This window comes from Bos indicus x Bos taurus, chromosome 16 (assembly GCF_003369695.1).
Source record: "Bos indicus x Bos taurus breed Angus x Brahman F1 hybrid chromosome 16, Bos_hybrid_MaternalHap_v2.0, whole genome shotgun sequence".
NCBI classification, from domain to species: Eukaryota; Metazoa; Chordata; class Mammalia; order Artiodactyla; family Bovidae; genus Bos; species Bos indicus x Bos taurus.
In genome coordinates, this window is record NC_040091.1 from 59,924,564 (window position 1) to 59,945,389 (window position 20,826).

Consider the following 20,826-nt stretch of genomic DNA (forward strand, 5'->3'; position numbering starts at 1 on the left):
TGTAAATTAAATGCAGCCACTGGATCAAGAATATAAATGTTGTTGCTTAAGTTTGCATAATGAAGTTTATTGATTGTTGGACTCTTAATTAGCTATTTATGAAATACTTATATTTGCACATGAGCTAGTTTTAGAAATGTGAAAATTGTGCAAAATGGTGAGCCAACATTGGTTAGAAACCTTCCCCTTCCATGATTTAGGGACTGGGTGCTAAATCACATTATTTTTATTGAAACTTTCTGTTATCGGATGATTTTCTCTCTGTGTCTCTTTTTTTTTTTTTTTTTTAATATAAAGACAGAAAACTTAAAGCACCTAGCAGAGTCCTGGTAATTAGTAAAACTCAACAGAAGCTTGTTTCTTGCCCTGTAGTGAAGTAGTCTGATCAGTCATGGGCCCCTGAGCAGGGCTTACAAGGACCTTGCTTTCACTCTTTCACATGTATAAAATACTTTATACATGTATTTAAACATGCATAACTTCTACATGTTTTCAGCACTCCTTATTGTCTTAGTTCATTAAGTTTTAATCGGTTCAGATTTTAGTGCAGATAATGAAAATTGAATTATTTAGCCTGAAACAAGAAGTCTGAGCTTCTCCTTGTTTTAATGTAAGTAATGCTGATCTGAAAATAGTGTTTCTCCATTTACTTTAACAATGATTCACTTTGGGGGAGTAAGCAGGCTCCTCCGTCCATGGGATTTTCCAGGCAAGAGTACTGGAGTGGGGTGCCATTGCCTTCTCCAGTTGGTTCCTGCAGGTACCCTTTATCAGGTTGAGAACATTGTCTATCTGTCTATTAATTTACAGATAATACCTATTTTTCACTGCCTTTTATTTTGCTACATTGTTCATTTGATAGCTGATTAATGAGTAAAGGTAATATGATGATAAATGGGGCTTCCAAGGTGGCTCATTGGTAAAGAATCTTCCTGCCAATGCAGGAAATGCAGGTTCAGTCCTTGGGTCTGGAAGATCCCCTGGAGGAGGAGATGGCAGCCCACTCCAGTATTCTTGACTGGAAAATTCTATGGACAGAGGAGCTTGGCAGGCTACAGTCCGTGGAGTCGCAAAGAGTTGGACATGACTCAGTGACTTGAGCATACATCATAATAACTACTAATAGTTTATCATATACCAGGCACTATTTTAAGTGTTTAACAAATATTAACTTGGTTAGTAGACTTCTAGTTATTTGATTTTAGGGTTCTTTGTGATACGTACATAAATGTTTGAACAGAGAGAACAACCTGCCTTATGTAAAAATTGAGAGTCTCTTGGCAAAAATAGATGAAAAAAAGTGAATATCATTGTTCTTGTGTAATTTGGCACCTTCATTCAGTTTATGCATCTAATCATAAAACTGACTGGTCTAGGTAGAGCTTTAATCAACTAAGTAGATTGAGAACACATTTTTTCCCCTTAGGGTAAAACCAAAACATGTTTGTTTTAGAAAGTACAGATAAACAGAAGTTCATGTGTCTATGATTTTTTCCTTGGCTGTATTCCTAGAAATGGTTTTTATTTATTTTGGCTGAACTGGCCCCATCAGGCAGCATGCAGGGTCCTAGTTCCCTGACCAGGGATTGAACCTATGCTCTCTGTAGTGAAAGCACCGAGTCTTAAGCACTGCACTGCCAGAGAAGCCTCTAGAAATTGTTTTTAGGTCAGTGGGAATAAATGCCTGTAAGATTTTGGGGCTGAGTATTGCCAAATCGCCCTCCGGAAATATTGCACTCCCAAGTAGCAATATGAGAGTGCTTATTTTATTTCTTCAGCCTTTCTTCAGTCATGGATGTTATGTAACCTTTTGAATAAACTCTATGGCATTTGAGAGATGACAGATTCCACTTTACTTGAAAAAAGGCTTTGTACAATGAGGCATAATTACCAGCAGCAATAAAGTTATTGAATATTAATTAGTACTTTTTATAGCTTTTAAGGTCAAAAGAGTGAGTTAACAGTCCTATGTTAAAAAAAGGAATTAAATAAATACAGTGACTAAATGGTATAGGAGACCACCTGCAGTGGGAGTAGGGGGGACAGTGCTTTAGAATGAAGGGGAGTGTCTCACAGAGGAGGTAGAATTTCACTTTGATCTTTGAGGAGGAGACTGGGAAGGGGCTTTTAAGAAAGCCAGGTAGAAAGGAATGGGTTTCAAAGGCATAGACTTAAGACTGTACAGTGTTATGTGTGTGGTGTTTTGTTCATTTTTGTAGAGGATTGTGGGGTGAGAAGGTAGTTCAGAGATGGATTTGTGCTGTTTTTATTTTTCTTTTACAGACAAGAGGACAAAATTGGAAAGGCAGAAGGAAATAAGCGGATAGGGTTTGGAGTCTAACTATATATGCAGTCATTGACTGACTGCTTACTGGGTTGGTTCCGTTAGTGAATAGGTTGTTCAATAAAGTTCTTGGTGAAAATGAAAAATATGTCTTATTTTTATTTAAAACTGAACAAACTTCTTGGCCAACCCAGTACCTATATGGATGACTTATAGCCGTCAGACATACTTAGATTTTTTTTTCCTTAGGCAAAACCAAGGAGAGCAGCTGTTAAAGCATTCTTTCACTAAGTTCAGAAAGGTATTCGTTTATCTTCTTGCTGATGGTGCTGGCAGCTCTTCTGTTGCAGATCCGAAGTAGATTTAGGAACTCCCTGCTATATAATACACTAGCTGGGAATTTTTTAATCTATGACAAACCTTCTAACATTTCTATTAAAAGTTATCTCTGTTGATTTTAAAATAAGATTATATGATATTGTAAAAGTTTAATGGTAATAGGACCAATTCCTCTCATTGCGTATATGGGCAACACATACAGTTGATGCAGGTGTGGTGACAAAAAATAAATCAAAGTTAGCTCTGGTTGAGTAGTGTAGTTCAGGGTTATTTCAGTTGTAGGATAGAAATCTGTTTATAGCTTAAAAATTATAGACCAGGTGAGATTGGTATGTCCATTTATTGCCTTTGCAGTTTACCAATATTATACCTTTAAGATATAGATGAACTTACTTTTGTCCTCATGATAGATTGGGACTATTTCCTCTTCAGTTGTCCTTGTTGAAGAAGTAAAAACAGTTTGATTTAATTAAGAAACAAATGGCTGAACTGTGCTTATTAATTTTAAAATTTTAAATAATGTATGTTATTTTTTAAAAAAATCAAATATTGTGGAAGGTTATAAAGTAATAATTCTTCCCTTAAGTAATTCTGTTTTGCTTTTCTGTTTTTTCCTACTTGTGGAATCATATTGGGGATCTTTTCTGCAATTTGCTTTTTCTAAACTTTTAAATTCAATATATGTAAGTGAAGTTGTCTTAAAAGTATCTGTGTAGCACTTCTGTTGCACAGTGAAAATTGCTCAGTCCAACTTTTTGCAGCCCCATGGACTGTGGCCTGCCAGGCTCCTCTGTCCATGGAATTCTCCAGGCAAGAGTACTGGAATGGGTTGCTATTCCTTTCACCAGGGCATCTTCCTGACCAGAGATCAAAGTGGGTCTCTTGCATTGCTGTTAGGGGCTTTACCATCTGAGCTACAAAAGAACCCTGTTGCATAAATGCTTAGTAATTTGACTTGTCCCTTTTGGGTGGACATCTGGGTTGCTTCCACGAATTTAGACTATAAAAAGTACTGCAGAGAACATCCTTGAAACCATGTCCTTGCTTACTTGTACTTGTAGGATACATTCTTTAAAGTGAAATCGCAGGATCAAAGAGTTTTTTCTTTTAAAATTTAGATATTACTGTCTTTCTTAAAAATGTTATACCAGTTTATCCTGCCATCTATATTGTTTCCCTGTACTCTTGTTAATATGTCTGCTAATCTTTTTTTAAGCTTGCTAATTTGAAGGGTGGAAAACAGTGTCATATAGCATGAATTTGTTCTTATGACTTATGAGGCAGAAAACTTTTTCCATATATATACTATATTTTTTCTTCAAAAGCCCTGTCCATTATTTTTTGCCCATTTTTGTTCCCTATCAGATGGCTGTTATTTTTCTTTTGTTTTTGTGAAGAGTTCTTTCTATGTTAAGGCAGTTCCTCCCTTTGACTATCATACACTATGAGTATTTTTAACTGTTTATCTTTTGACTTTGCTGATAGTGTGCATGTGTAGTTTTTATGTGATCACATAGCTCTTGTATTGCTTTTAGATGTCTTGTCATGCTTAGAAATCATCCAAAATTATGAAAAAGGAACATGGATGATTTTTTTTTTACCTTTATGGGTTTTTTAAGATTCAATGTTTGATCCATCTGGAATTTATTTTTAATAATAAGTCAGCTGGGATCTAATTTACAGTTTTTTGAAATGGCTACCCAATTGTTTCAACATTATTTATTAAATCTCCTTTTCTGTATAATACTTATCACCCTCATTTCTAGTTCAGATTCCATTTCTCTGCAGTAGTGTAGATGTGACTAGTAGAGAATTTTGAAAGGTTTTTTGAGGTCAGTGGAACAGTAGAGGATTTAGATGGATTATACTTTTTTTTTTTAATCTCCCCTTTTGCTTCTAAGATTGATAAATGATTGATTCTTTCAAGGACTACTCCTAAACGCATCCATCCTATGGACATAGAGATGGCTTTCCCATGATGGTTTTAGATTATATATATCTATGTGGAGAGCAAGGTAAAGTTGGGATGAAGGTTTCTGTGGTATAGTCAATGAGAATTTTTTAGAAAATAACCAGGATTTTAAAATGAGTTTGAAATTCTCTAGGAAGTAAAAACTTGCTAGTCAGTGCCTACGCATTAGCTAATTCTGTACTTTACCACAAAGATACAAAGAAACACTAGCTAAAAGAAGTGAAACTTGAAACATGGTTATTAGTCACTACCATGTAGTCCTTAGTCATCTTTAAGAATTTAGTCACTATAAGTAGCACTTGATTTTTTAAATTGTAACTAATGAATTTTTAAAAACTTTTACTTTGTTTTGAGCTATAGCCCATCAACAATGTTATGGTAGTTTCAGGTGAACAGGGAAGGGATTCAGCCGTGTGTGTGTGCGTGTGTGTGTGTGTGTGTGTGTATGTATGTATGTATGTATATATATATGTATCCATTCTCCCCCAAGCATTCCTCCCATCCATGCTGCCACATAACATTGAGCCGAGTTCCCAGTGCCATACAGTAGGTCCTTGTTGGTTATCCATTCTAAGTATAGCAGTGTGTACGTGTCCATTCCAAACTCCCAAACTGTCCCTTCCCCGGATTGAAATTTCCCCCCACAACCGAAAGTTTGTGAGCCTGTTTCTGTTTTGTAAGTAAGTTCATCTGTATCACATTTTAGATTCTACATCAAGTGATACCATAGGATATTTATCTTTCTGACTTAGTATGATAAGCTTTAGGTCCAGTCATGTTGCTGCAAATGGAATAATTTCATTCTTTTTTATGACTGATCAATATTTTTTTTTCCTGATCTCTATGGCTAGAGATCAGAAGATGGGTTTTACTTCAGGCTCATTTTTTTTTTAAATTTTATTTTATTTAACTTTACAATATTGTATTGGTTTTGCTATATATCAAAATGAATCTGTCACAGGTATACATGTGTTCCCCATCCTGAACCCTCCTCCCTCCCCCAGGCTCATTTATTTACTGGTCATGAGACTGTGGGCAAGATGGTTGGTGTCTTTGAATCTGATTTCTTTGTTTTGAAAATAGAAATGACACCAGCTGTCCTTTATTTATCTATTTTTGGCTGTGCTGGGTTTTTGTTGCTGCACGGGCTTTTCTCTAGTTGCGGTGAGCAGGGCCTACTCTCCAGTTGCCATGCGTGGGCCTCTGTATACAGTGGCTTCTCTGGTTGCAGCTTCTGGGCTCCAGAGCACAGGCTCAGCAGCCATGGCGCATGGGCTCAGGTGCGCCTCTGCACGTGGAATCTTCCCAGATCAGAGATCAAACCATGTCTCCTGCATTGGCAGATGGATTCTTTACCACTGAGCCACCAGGGAAGCCCCTAGCTATCTTTTTATTTCACTGGGTTGTTATAAAGAATAAATGTGATGAGGTATGATCAACATTTTATAAATATTGAAATTTTGCAGCAAGTTTTTATTTTTTTGGCCCTACCACGTGACATGCAGGATATCCATTCCCCAAGCAGGGGTTGAACCCAGGCCTTGTCAGTGAAAGTCCAGAATCCTAACCACTAGGCCTCCAGGGAACTTCTTGCAGCAAGTTTAACAAGGATGAGGATTTGGAAATTTGGAGACCATAGTGACTCCAGAAAAGAAGGAGTTACAAAAACAGGTTGGGGATGAATTACTAGTGAGAAAGTGAAGATAGAAAGTATAAATCATTTTTCTAGGACATTTATTGAAAAGAACAGCATGGGTCACAAAAGATGAGGTTCGTTGGAAAGAGCTGCCATTTGTTTCCAAAGGGCATTGTTTCCAAAATTTCAGTTATTTTTAATTTTGCCATTATCTCTGTACTCTATTTACTATTATAAAGATCACTGAAAAGTCCTCCTCCTAAGCAATAAATTCTGTAAAGTCATAGGCTTGTTTTAGTTACATATTTGTTTCTAAAATGATAAGTAAACATGTACTACTGGACAAAAATTCACAGATTTGATTTTGAGTACCACTGATGACATCCATATAATTTCAGCAAAATTTTAAAGACTGCATTGTCTCTGAGTGTAATGTGGGTGCTATAAACTACTCAATGTGTTGAATGATTTGAACAGTTTCTCAAAAGACTTAAAAAGGATCAAGGCAATAGTTTAAAGGGTTAGTCTTGAAAAAGAGATGGGCTACCCCTTTCTCTGACACAGGAGTAGTGGAGAAGAGGATTAAAGATAGTGAACATTAAAATACAAGATATTTTAGGAGTTGGCACCTAAAATGATCAATTGAAGGTAAGGTTGCCTGGTAAGCTTGGGACTTGAAAAAGGTGGAAAATGTTTGGATCTATGCTTGTGATGAATGTTACAGAAATTCATCAAGAGGCAAAGACAGATACTACATTTTTTATTGTAGGCCTGGTTAAGACTTGACAGCATCAGTTTATATAGTGGGCCTATTTTCTATATTATTTCTGCAAGGTGTGGCAATTCAGAATCAGAAAAAGCAGATAGGCAATATCTGGGATTGGGATATGGCTTGGCAGGTTCAGGAAATTGGTGGTGGTGATGAGGGAAGGATGGAAATAATGACAGAGGGTTAGTAACTCTTGGCTGGGTAAGAAAACTGGGAAAGCAAAAGAATAATTTCCATGAGAAGAAAATCTGTTTCCTTATGTTTCTTTTTAGAGCAATGAAATCTTTTCTAGAAACTGCCCAACAGACTTCTCATATCTCATTGGCCAGAACTAGGTTATAAATTAGGCTGTCTTCCTTTTGCCTCTTTATTCTTTTCTGCCCTACTTAGAGTCCATAGCGTCAGCCTCCCAGGGCACAATCAATCCAATGGCTCCCATGCCCTCTTGTTTCTGGGAGGGTTTGGTCATGGTTGGGTTGGACAGCCCTGATAGGAGATCCAAGGGCAGAGAGTAAGGAGTGTTTTTGTAATGTCAGTTTCCTTTGGGCTGGGTAACCATCACTTCTATTCAGTTCTTTCCAAAGTGTTCTCTTTGGCTTTCCTTGGCTTTTCAGGATAGTAGCAGTTTTTGGTTGTGTGTTACTAGCCCTAAAATCTACACCATCTTTTGTTGTTTTTCTTAAATTTGTTGACACATTTATAAAAAAGTTCCTTCTAAACTCTTCTCAGTAACTATAAGTGGGCCATCTCTAACTGAGTACTCGTGCCCATTCTTGAAGCAGTCTCTGGCAAGGGGAATGAGACACATACCCTTGTGAGGGAAGCACCAGCCTTGTTCACCATAGTCCCATGAGATTATAAAAAGAAACTGTGCGTGTATGTCAGCCAGACTTAGAGTAAATTTAGCCATCTAGAACAGAAGTTGTCATACACAACCACTTTCATTCATTTATGCCTGTAGCGCTTCTGGACCATGTGGCCCCCCAAACCTAAAGTTCTCTCTGGCCCATTACAGAAAAAAAATTGCTGATCCCTGATCGAGGACTATACTGTTCAGTATGGTGTGGTTGAACACTTGAACTGTTGCTAGTCTGAACTGATTTAATATTATAGTTGTAAAATACATACCACATTTCAAAGACTCACTTGCATCTGTTTTTCCTTTTTCACGTGGCTCCTAGGAAATTTTAAAATACATATGTGGTTCACATTTATGTATCTGTTGGACAGCTTTGATCTAGACAGTAACTGGTAACCTAGAAAGTAAGGAATTAAAAGCTGCCCTTTAGCACAAGCCTCTGTTAAGTACAGTAGGGCTTCCTAGGTGGTACTAGTGATAAAGAACGCACCTGCCAGTGCAGGAGACGTAAGTACAGTATTGTAAAGCTAAGAGAGCTTGGCACCTGGAGGCATTTGACTCACGGTCAAGTCCCAGAAGACCCAAGTCCTTACAAGTCTTCATGCTGTTTCCATTGCCTGAGATAATCTTTCCGAGTACCTGTTCACTGTGAATTTTCCTTATCATTTGAGACTCAAATATCAAATATTGACTTCCTCTGCAAAAGCTCACTCCACCCTCACGATTCCACAGCCCTTCTGTGTATTGTAATTATCTGTGTTTGCATATTTCTACTGAGAGCCTAAAGGAGGGGGCAGTTGAAATACATGCCTAATACCCTGAATATATTGGGTTCTCAGAGGATTTTTACATCATGAGTAAATATATAATTGAATGAACAAGTGAGTTACTAATTTAATAAGTTTGGTTATTTGTCTTTTCCTTCTGGGTAACACTGGCAATAAATTTGGCCTAGTCGTATAAGTATAGGATTTTACAGGAGTCAGATTTAGTGAAAAGTCGTGAAGAAGCAGCCCAGGTAGAAAAGCATAACTTTCTGGAGCTGTTTAGTATAGGCCCCATTGCTCTCATTTACATTTTAATATCAATAAAAGTATTATAATAGCACAGTACAGTAATCTTTTATTTAACATAAAGATTATGTATAGTACAGTCTTTTTCTCTTTTTAAAAGGTGCTAATTTTAGGCAGGTCTTCATTAAAACTGGTTCAGATTAGATTTTTGATACTTCAGGGAGTGCGTTTTTAAATATTCAGTTCAATGTCGTAGATTCTACAAGTGTGAGGTAGTATTAATGAAGATAAATGTCTCAAGCCTGACTTCTTAGAAATCAGTAGGTTAGGAAAAAAAAAATCGAGAGTAGTGTTCTTTAAGGATTTATCTTTAGGTCTACTAGTAGGTATTAACAGTTAATGATCAGTTAACAGTGATATTAATGATTTAGACAGATATTTCAGACACTGCAAGGCACTCAGACCTTGTTTATCACTACTTCCGAGTCAACATTTTAGAAATTTAGAAGCCTTGAGTTTACTCAGGTGGTTGGTTGTCTGTATATAGATCCTTAAATCATTGGATATTCGCTTTTATGGCATTATTCTTTTGATTTTTATGACAGTTAAGTTTTGGTGGATAGCAGGAAAGTAATTTTCTTCTGAATGTTATATGAGGTTAATTTTAAGGTGAAAGAAAATGAATTTTAAATGTATTTTTCTCTGACTTTATAGAACGTTACTATTACTTGGAGTGGGGCCTTCAGAGATTCTAGTCTAACTGGGAAAAAGTTTCCCAGCTTTCCAATCTCTTGACTCATCAAACCAGTTTGAAATGGTGGTGATGTTATTTATGGATAGACACATTCCTTTTGGAAGTGATGCACAGTAGTGAGAATTAATCTTTGGTGTCTTCTTCCCCATCTCCCTGTGGTCGTTAGTTGAAGGAAAGAAGCTTCTGTATTCATTTATTTGTGAATCCATGGTCTGATCATAGTAGAGAGCTAAATAAAAGTATTTTTTACAACTGATAGAAAAATCAAGTGGATATTTGTTTCACCTTCATATTTCTTGCCTAATAAGGTACCAGTTTGATAAGGAACCATATCATCAAAACTTATCATCTTTCCACTCCCAGTGCCATTGTTTTGACTTATGGCAGTATTATTTCTTGTCAGGATTTATTGCATTTCACTTCTGTGATCCTTTCTTTCTCTCCTGCCAGAGGGTGGACTTTTCTAATATCAGATCATTTATTCTTTTGCTTAAAATTCTTAATTTCCTCAAAGCTGTTGTGATACAGACCATTCATGGTATGACCTCCAGCCTCCTTCCCAGTCATAAATTCCACTGTTATCAACGATTAAAGGTATTACTTCACTGCCTTCTGGCTTCTTCTGTTGTTGGTATTGATGAGTCAATACCAGCATAATCGCAGTTCTCTTGAAGGTGATATTTTCTTTCTTGTTGCTTTCAAGGGCCTTTTGTAGTTTGCTTTAAAATAAACCTTTGTGTAAAAGATAAATTAAAAAAAACTCTGTATTATACAGTTTTACTATCATATATCTTTACCCAACTTGGGATTCTTTGATCTTCCTTTGAGGACTGGCATTTTTTAACACTTGTGGAAAGTTTTCAGCCATTACTGCTTCAAGTTTTTTCTCTCATTTTAGGGCTTTTATTAGATGTATTTTGGACCTTCACATTCTCCATGCCTTTTTTCCAAGGTGATTATTGTGAAAAGATATAAATAGAGGATTAAATAAGTTTTATTTCAGTCATAAAAATAGTAGACCAATAAAATTGACATAGAAGACTATGTAAGACATGCAGATATTAACAGTCTAACAAATGAAAACAGTGTGCGTAATGACTCCATTTTTATAATATGTATATTTATAATATTTAATATTACTATTTGATATTTACCAAAGTAAAAGAACAGATGATATTTACCAAAATATTAGTTACTCAAACACCATAGGGTAGTGGGTGATTTTGTTAGAGTTTTGTGGGGGCAGGGGGTTTGGATTTTTAAAATTTTTCTATAAATGAAAACAGGGAGTCTGTTCTCATTTCTCTTGTGTGTTTACCTAGGAGGTGGAATTTCTGGCTCATACGGTAATAACTCAGTATTTACTTTTTAAGGAAGTTCCAGACTTTTTCAAAAGCACTACCTTCTCAGCAGCAGTGTGAGAGGGTTTTAATTTCTCCGTATTGTGGTCAAAATTTTTCCTCCTCACTTAAACTGTTTTATTTGTACCAAGTAGTTCCACTCTTACAAACTTCATTTTTACAAGCATGTATTAACACTTCTCTAATTGCGTAACAGAACAGTTGTCACATCCAGTCCTTCTCAAAATTTCGTGCTGGTGCAGCTCTTTCTAGCTTTGCTGAGATAATTGACACATAACATTGTATAAGCTTGAGGTGTACAGTGACCAGCACTTACAGCCATCCTACTGGATGTAAAAAAGCAATATTTGTGGTTTTGATTTGCATTTTCTTGATGGCAGTGATATTGAACGTCTTTTCAAATGGTATCAACCATTTGTGTATCGTTTTTGGAGACATGTCTATTCAGACACTTAAATTGGACTGTTTGTCTTTTCCGTTGAGTTGTAAGAGTTGTTTACGTGTTCTGTATGCAGGTTCCTGATCAGATTTGCAAGTATTTCCCCTATTTTGTGTCTTTTAACTTTCTTGATAATATCCCTTGGAGCAGAAAAGATTTTTTAAAAATTTTAGTGAAATCCAACTTATCTGATTTTTCTGTTGTTGCTTGTACATTTTACTAGTCATAGTTACAGGATCTATGCAGAGAATCTGCTAAGTCGCTTCAGTCGTGTCCGACTCTGCGACCCCATAGACGGCAGCCCACCAGGCTCCCCCGTCCCTGGGATTCTCCAGGCAAGAACACTGGCGTGGGTTGCCATTTCCTTCTCCAATGCATGAAAGTGAAAAGTGAAAGTGAAGTCACTCAGTCATGTCCGACTCTTAGCGACCCCATGGACTGCAGCCTACCAGGCTCTTCTGCCCATGCGATTTTTCAGGCAAGAGTACTGGAGTGGGGTGCCATTGCCTTCTCCGTCAGAGAATCTAATTTCCTGTTATTGTCAGAATTGGATTTTGTAGCATCTTATGATTAATACAGTTGTAAGCATGGTATGTACCTATAATAGTGTTCTTTTTTCAGCTTACCATTTTTATGTATAAATTTCCTTCTATTTATATTGCCTATGCTTCCTTTTTAAAAGTTGTGTTATGTTTTGTGGTTTTACCAAAGTTTGTACTTGGTCATGTTTTGCTTGTTTTTTAAGTTCATGATTTAAATAATGTTGATGGGTAGCTCTCCTATCTACTTAAAAATTACATTTTTTCTTTACTTAGGTCGGGTTGACTTAAAACAGTTGATATCAAAGAAGATAAAGTTGACAGCAGAGGCAGAGGTAAGTAATTCTCTCTTCCAGAAACAAAAATGTAGATTTTAGGGTAAATGGTTTTATTCAGTGCAGTTTTTAATGCTAAACTGTTTAAAGAACTATTTACTTTTCTTATCAGTTGACATTATCCTGTGATGAACAGGATATGCAGACCCTTATGGCAGAAAGTGAAGAGGAACTAAAAAGCCTCTTGATGAAAGTGAAGGAGGAGAGTGAAAAAGTTGGCTTAAAGCTCAATATTCAGAACACTAAGATCATGGCATCTGGTCCCATCACTTCATGGGAAATAGTTGGGGAAACAGTGGAAACAGTGTCAGACTTTATTTTTTTGGACTCCAAAATCACTGCAGATGAAATTTAGAAGCCTTGAATTGAATTTAGAAGCCTGGTGATTGCAGCCATGAAATTAAAAGACGCTTACTCCTTGGAAGGAAAGTTATGACCAACCTAGATAGCATACTTAAAAGCAGAGACATTACTTTGCCTACAAAGGTCTATCTAGTCAAGGCTATGGTTTTTCCTGTGGTCATGTATGGATGCGAGAGTTGGACTGTGAAGAAAGCTGAGCGCTGAAGAATTGATGCTTTTGAACTGTGGTGTTGGAGAAGACTCTTGAGAGTCCCTTGGACTGCAAGGAGATCCAACCAGTTCATTCTAAAGGAGATCAGTCCTGGGTGTTCATTGGAAGGACCAATGTTGAAGCTGAAACTCCAGTATGTTGGCCACCTCATGCGAAGAGTTGACTCATTGGAAAAGACCCTAATGCTGGGAAGGATTGGGGGCAAGAGGAGAGGGGGACAACAGAGGATGAGATGGCTGGATGGCATCACTGACTCAATGGACATGGATTTGGGTAAACTCTGGGAGTTGGTGATGGACAGGGAGGCCTAGCATGCTGCAATTCATGGGGTCGCAAAGAGTCGGACACGACTGAGCGACTGAACTGAACTGTGATGAACAGGAAAATAAGATCTACCATCTTGTCATTCTGCCTAAGAACCAGATTATCATTTTTTTCCTCTGCTATCATACATCTTTCACCAGTAAAATTCAGTTTTAGTGAACATGATACAGTTGATGCTTGTATAAGTGCTTGTGTAGGTACTTTATGAAAGTATCTGTCATGGTTCATAGTGAATAATGGGCCTTCAATAAACATTGAATCTGAAACTAGAGATTCCCTGTTAGGGATATAGAACAAATAGAAATATCAATTCGCAAACCACATTAAGAGATTTCAGGGAATTCCTTAGTGATGCAGTGGTTGGGACTCAATGCTTTTGCTGCTGTGGCCTGGGTTCAATCCCTGGTCAGGGAACTAAGATTCTGCAAGCTGCTCAGTACAACCAATAAATAAGTAAGTAAACAAACAAAGACCTTTCAGGCAAGGGAAACAGTTCTACAAGTTTGAATTCACCAGCGCCTTCAGGAAATCTGGAGAACAAAGAACACTTAAAAAAAATGAAGGACTTCTCTGGTGGTTCAGTGGATAAGAATCCGCCTGCCAGTGCAGAGGACATGGGTTCAGTCCCTGGTCCAGGAAGATTGCACGTGCTTCAGAGCAACTAAGCCCATGCACCTCAACTACTGAGCCCATGTGTTGCAACTGCTGCAGCCTGTGAGCCTGGAGCCTCTGCTCTGCAATGATGCATAGCCCCTGCTCATGGCAACTAGAAGAAGCCTCCATATACCAACAATAACCCGGTGCAGCCAAAAATAGTCAATTAATTCATTAAAAAAATCAAATACTATGTGTGCCTGAATGTAAGTTGGCTTCAAATGCAAGGCAGACAGATCCCTTTCTCCCAGTAAGATTACTTCCAAAATTGATTAGCCAACCTGAATATATAAATGTCCAGGGATGTAGATGAAATAGCCCTGTTTTCATTTATTAATTAGTCACATGTGCATGCATGCATATACACATTTATATTGTTGCTAAATTGTGTCTTTGCTGTCCTGTGAACTATAGCCTGCCGCCTCCTCTGTCCATAGGGTTTCCCAGTCAGGAATACTAGAGTGAGTTGCCATTCCCTACTCCAGGGGATCTTCCCAACCCGGGGATCAAACTCATGTCCTACACTGACAGGTAGATTCTTTACCACTGAGCCACTAGGGAAGCCCCCCTAAAAGGGGGGTCTGCCTTGTATTTGAAGTCAGCTTACATGCATGTGGGCTTCCCTGTTGGCTCAGTCAGTGAAGAATCTGCTTGTAGTTCAGGAGACCCAGGTTTGATCTCTGGATTGGGAAGGTCCCCTGGAGAAGGAAATGGCTACCCACTCAGGTAGTCTTGCCTGGAAGATTCCATGGACAGAGACTGACTGGCTATAGTCCATAGGGTCGCAAAAAGTCAGACATGACTGAGCAACTAACACTTTTAACTTTTTTCACTTGCATGCATTTATATAGAATACTTTAAATTTAGATATTTTTATCTTATTTTGTAAAACAGTATATGTAAGATAAATAAGATAAGCAGGGCATAGCTTGAGCAGAGGTATGGAGGTAGGCAACTTAAACTGTATCTTGGAAACGACACTTGATTGACATCTGTGCCTCTGGTGGGATATGATAAGAAAATAAAATTTGGGCTAGATTGTAAGGCATTTTTTTCCTCTTCCTTCATGCCCTTATTCATGAAGCTCTTTCTGTGTGAAATTTTCTTTAACTTCCTACCTTCACTAATCAAAATCCTATATATCCTTCAAATTCTCCCTCAAATGCTGGTGCTTCTGAAGTTTTCTGAAACCCCAGCTTGAAATGTTATCCGTCCTACTTTATACGTCTAAGTTCTTAGTTTATGCCCGTAACATATACTCTATAATTGTTACACACTGCTTTGTTCTGAATGAATCGCCAAAATTCCTCTGGTGAACTTACAGGCAATTTAACTTAAGAGTGTTTTGATTGGCAGTTTGGTATCAAATGAGATTGAACATCTTGCCATTATTAAGGAATTGGAATGTTTTTGAGGGAGATGTATTAGGAATGCTCTACCCATATCAAAGTTGAAGAAACTATTGAGTTTGAAGATGAGACCACGTTGGAAGCTCCTGTAATATTTTTAATAGTGACGGGGGAGCCTGGTGGGCTGCCGTCTATGGGGTCGCATGGGGTCGGACACGACTGAAGCGACTTAGCAACAGCAGCAGCAGCAGCAGTGACTAAACAGGGGCAGGGAGGAGAAGGGAACCCGTTTAGAAGTCCTGTTGTGTGCTAGGCCTTAAACTAGGTGTTTTATATATGTAACCTTATTTACTTAAATTCTCCCTTTCATAACAATAATGTCTAACTGGTTATATTTTTTTGTTGTTTTCTTTTATTGATTACACTCACTAACGTGAAATGACCATTAAGATGGCAGGTATGGGAATATTTTTCAGAGCCATGAAATTTACTTGTTCTTTTCCCTTGTGGGTCTTAGAAATAATTTTAAAGACAAATGAAAATAAACAATCTTTCTAGTCATTTGTTATTTGGTGTCATGTTCCAATCCAGTTGGCACACTTTTCCCTTAGTGTTTAAAGTGAGAACACTGGACTAGTTATCTACAAGTGCCCCTTCAGCTCTAATAGTATGTATCATTGTGATGTATGTAGCTAACTTAAACTTTGGCTCCTAATTCTCTACTTCCTATTGTAAACAGAATAGATAATCTATAGATTGTACTGGGCAACTCTTTCAGCTCCATGTAACTAGTTGTCAGATATAAATACAGTATGCTGCTGCTAAGTCACTTCAGTCGTGTCCGACTCTGTGCGACCCCATAGACGGCAGCCCACCAGGCTCCCCCGTCCCTGGGATTCTCCAGGCAAGAACACTGGAGTGGGTTGCCATTTCCCTCTCCAATGCACGAAAGTGAAAAGTAAAAGTGAAGTCGCTCAGTCGTGTCCGACTCCTAGCGACCCCATGGACTGCAGCCCACCAGGCTCCTACATCCATGGGATTCTCCAGGCAAGAGTACTGGAGTGGGGTGCCATTGCCTTCTCCATTAATACAGTATACCTAGTTAAATTTGAATTTCAGACAAACAACAGATAGTTTTGTTAATCATCATGCAATATTTGAGACATAACCTAGTCTCAAAGTTAGTTGTTTATCAAATTCAAATTTGTTCTTGTTGCTTAGTTGCTAAGTTGTGTCTGACTCTTTTGTAATCCCAAGGACTATAGCCAGGCTCCTCTGTCCATGAGATTTCCCAGGCAAGAATACTGGAGTGGGTTGATATTTCCTTCTTCAGGGAATCTTCCCAACTTAGGAATTGAACATGTAAAGATGTAAAGAAGATTAAGCAAACTCTTTAGTCCTAAGGGAAGAAAAATGAGAGCGATGATGGCATTAGTGGGTTGAACTGATTGAATTTCTTGAAGTCACTTCTAGATCTAAATGCTGTCATAAAAACTTTGAAATACTCAATTAAAAAAAATCTGGTTTCCTTTGATGTGCAGAAGCTTTTAAGTTTAATTAGGTCCCATTTGTTTATTTTTGCTTTTATTTCCAATATTCTGGGAGGTGGGTCATAGAGGATCCTGCTGTGATGTATGTCAGAGAGTGTTTTGCCTATGTTCTCCTCTAGGAGTTTTATAGTTTCTGGTCTTACATTGAGATCTTTAATCCATTTTGAGTTTATTTTTGTATATGGTGTTAGAAAGTGTTCTAGTTTCATTTACAAGTGGTTGACCAGATTTCCCAGCACCCAGTTCTAATGAGGTGGATGAAACTGGAGCCTATTATACAGAGTGAAGTAAGCCAGAAGGAAAAACACCAATACAGTATACTAACGCATATATATGGAATTTAGAAAGATGGTAACAATAACCCTGTATACGAGACAGCAAAAGAGACACTGATGTAGAACAGTCTTATGGACTCTGTGGGAGAGGGAGAGGGTGGGAAGATTTTGGAGAATGGCATTGAAACATGTAAAATATCATGTATGAAACGAGATGCCAGTCCAGGTTCAATGCACGATACTGGATGCTTGGGGCTGGTGCACTGGGACGACCCAGAGGGATGGTATGGTGAGGGAGGAGGGAGGAGGGTTCAGGATGGGGAACACATGTATACCTGTGGTGGATTCATTTTGATATTTGGCAAAACTAATACAATTATGTAAAGTTTAAAATAAAATTAATTAAAAAAAAAATCTGGTGCTAGTGGAATCATACGGCATTGTGTAACTCTCAGTCATGACCTTTTAAAAGCCTCGTAATTGTGTTGTAACAAGCCTTTAAAGATCTTGGAGCAGTCCAGTTTATTTCAGTTTAGTCACTAGCTGTCTTTTAAGGAAGTTTTCTGGAGGTTTGGTCAAACCAATTTTGCTTGTATCTCATTGGCAAGAACTTAGTCTCCTGGCCACACCAAGGTGCAAAGGGAGACTGGGAAATTTATTTATTCTGGGATTTATAATCTATAATCTATAATTTATAATTTATAATCTATAATTCTATAAATCTATAATCTATAATTCTGGGATTTATAATCTATAATCTATAATATATAATTTATAATCTATAATTGCCCAGGTAGCAAATTAAGGGTCCTGATACTAAGGAACGGGGTGGGAAATGATAGATTGACTGGCAACAGTCACTGCAGCAACTGTCTGTTGTAGTTCACTACCCCTGGTCTTCTGATCATTTCTTACCTTCTTCTGGCTGTGTAAGTGTGACTACATTCTTCTGTTTCCCTTTCTGCCTTTTCTTATTTTATTTAAATGCATAAATGTGTTAGTCTTTAGTCTACTTGGAACCTTGAAAAAGTTCATTGTTCTTTGTGATCTCATCACTTAGTTACAAAATGAAGAAATGTCCCTCCCGTATACTGCCTTTGGGGGTGTTCAGTAATTCAGTTCTGTGAACAACACTTACTTGGTCCCTTGGTCTGTCGTGTACTACGTTAGGAGCTGAGATTTTGGAGAAGTCATTTCTCATGGTAGCTGGTACTACTACATATAAAATGGATATGCAAGAGGAGCAACAACTGAATTAGATACCTTTGAAGTGTTCATTGAAAGCTATAAAGTGATGTTACTATTAGTTGGTATATGTGATGAGAAATTATGTGATGTTAGAGCTCTGTTGAAAAGATTACAGGTGATGGTTACTCTCTGTTTTGTAGTTAATGAGAATCCAAAATATCAAAATTAGTAATGTTCTGCATATCACTGATTGAGGTACTTTTCTTTTCGAATATTTGTTTTCTATTTTAGTGCCAAAGAAAAATCAGTGGCATATTAGATTAAATACTTTCTTCCAAAAGAAAAAAGAAAGCACAAAGTTTAACAGATTTTATTTTAATGTTGTGATACCTTATAACAACAGGAGGATTGTTTTAAGCACAGGAGGAATATATTTTCTTAATGTAGGTTTTTTCCTGATTGTAGAAGTAGTATAGGCTCAATGTAGAAAATTTATACGAGACAAAGTATAAAAAGGAAACACAACCCATATACCCATCACTTGGAAATAATATTTTGGTTTATTTCCTCCCAATAATTTGTTTTCCTTCTTGTATCATACATGCAGATCCAAGTAGACACATGTGGGCATTTGTGTCATAGATACACTGGCAAAATCAGCATCAATCTATATAATCAGTTTGTGTATTTTTCTTAACATCATTTTTTGGGCTTTTTTGTGTGTGTGTTAAAATATTCTTTGAAAATGTGATTAAGAAAAAAATTATTTCATGATAGTCATTTGTATGGATACATCATTTGGTAACTACTGGGAGTGTAGTTTTACTCCTTTCTGATTTTCTGGCATTTAATAATGGCTAATGAAGTGAAGGAGGTAGGCAATGATGATGAGAAGCAGTAAAGTATACCATTTGAATAGTTAAGATGAGGGAACTACCTAAGTAGATTGAGGTTAAAAAGTGTATTTCAGGTCAGTTTAGGCTGATAACAATGTGATATCAAGAATATTAGAGTCTTACTTACATTGGGAGATAGCCCAGGATGAATTTCATTTTAAACAAAAAGGGATTAAAATTCAGAGCTCTGATTTCATTAGTTCCTGGTTTACCTTGAACTTTGTCTTCCTTATTAAGGACTGTGTAATAGTTATACTCAAGACTTTTTTTTTTCCTTTGGAGGAGGAATTTATTATAATGCACAACTTAGGACTGTAAACTTATGCTAAACAACACCTTTTTACTATATTACCTGCCATTTTCCAGCTACATGTACGTACATCATTGACTTTTTAGGTTTTACTTTTTTGACTTACGTTAATCATATAGAAAATATTTTATATAAAGTATGGTGGAAAGCAATGTAATGTAATGTGAACTTAGGTCATAGACTGGAGTTCTGATCCTAGTTCTGTAGCCTACGAGTGGTGACCTTGGGTAAGTCACATCACTTGTTCAAGCTTAGATCTCTCATGTGTAAAATAGGCATTCTGTTACATACTTCAGAGATTGTTTTAAGACTAGAAATAATACATAAAAGCCCCTTAGAAAGTATCTAGCATAAAGCAGTCATTTAATTAACAGTCATTGCAGACAATAATGATTTTTACTCCCTTCCACTTAATAGTTTCCACAAAGAAGTCAGGGCTATGTATTATTTTTTTTTAGTATCTACCTTCTGCTTTATATTAATAATAGACATTGAATAAAGTGAGCAGTTGTATGAGTAGGAGTTTTGGTGGCAGGAGTTGATTTCAAAAACTGTTAGGAAATTTGTTTATCACCTGTTGTCTTGGCAGTCGCTTTGCTAAGAGCTGGCTGTACAGTGGTTAACAAATAGACATAGTTTTACAGCCAAGTGGGGAAGGTAGACATTAAGACACCAAAAAAGAACTATATAGCATTTCAGATTGCATTAAGTGCAGTGATGGAAAAGAATAAGATGCAGTAACTTTAGAGTGAATTGTCAGGGGAGACCTCTCTTGGAGAGTCAATTTAAACACTGTATTAACCTCTTCTATTGTGTTCCCGGCTTTGCCTGAAACGGTCAGGTTTCTGGTTCCATGCCACTGTGAGGTTAAAAGATTCTCTGTGCAAAGCCAGGCAGTGAATCAAGAAACAAGTAATTCATGAACTAGTGATATGACCTTATGGAGTCAGAGTATAATTTATTTTTAAATTTCTTTTGTACTTACTAAGTTACCATTTTATTAGAAAAGGATATAATAACTCAGGAACAGCCAGGTGGGAGAGATGCACAGGGCAAATATGGGAAAAGGCCGCAGAGCTTCCATGCCTGCTGAGGGTGCCATCCTCCCGGCATTGTCATATGTTCACCAGCCCGGAAGCTCAGGAATACAATATTTTGTGCTCTGGGCTCAGAGTATATATTTTTACTTGGTGTTTCTTTCTCTCAGCCTGCTTTTTTTTCATACCTCTGTAACTGTTACTTTATCCAAAAACAACCCTACTCTTTTCTAATTTTAAGATTTAGTCAGTCCAAAGTAACCTCTGTTTGGAAGGCTTTTAATTGTAGAAGTGTTCTCCTTCTAAAGTGCAAATCTGAATATGTTTGTAAACTTTGTGCTTATTAAAACATCATGGTTTCTAGTTGTC

General features: G+C 37.2%; 1 protein-coding gene across 5 annotated transcripts in view; it reads left to right on the forward strand.

Annotated features, from left to right (window-relative positions):
* SOAT1 (sterol O-acyltransferase 1) overlaps nucleotides 1–20,826 on the forward strand; it is a 64,011-nt gene that overhangs the window by 15,949 nt on the left and 27,236 nt on the right. For all 5 annotated transcript variants that reach the window (XM_027565455.1, XM_027565454.1, XM_027565453.1 and 2 more), the window contains one exon: nucleotides 12,242–12,300. In XM_027565455.1, coding sequence (XP_027421256.1) covers nucleotides 12,242–12,300 — 59 coding nt within the window. The remainder of the gene's footprint in view (nucleotides 1–12,241; nucleotides 12,301–20,826) is intronic.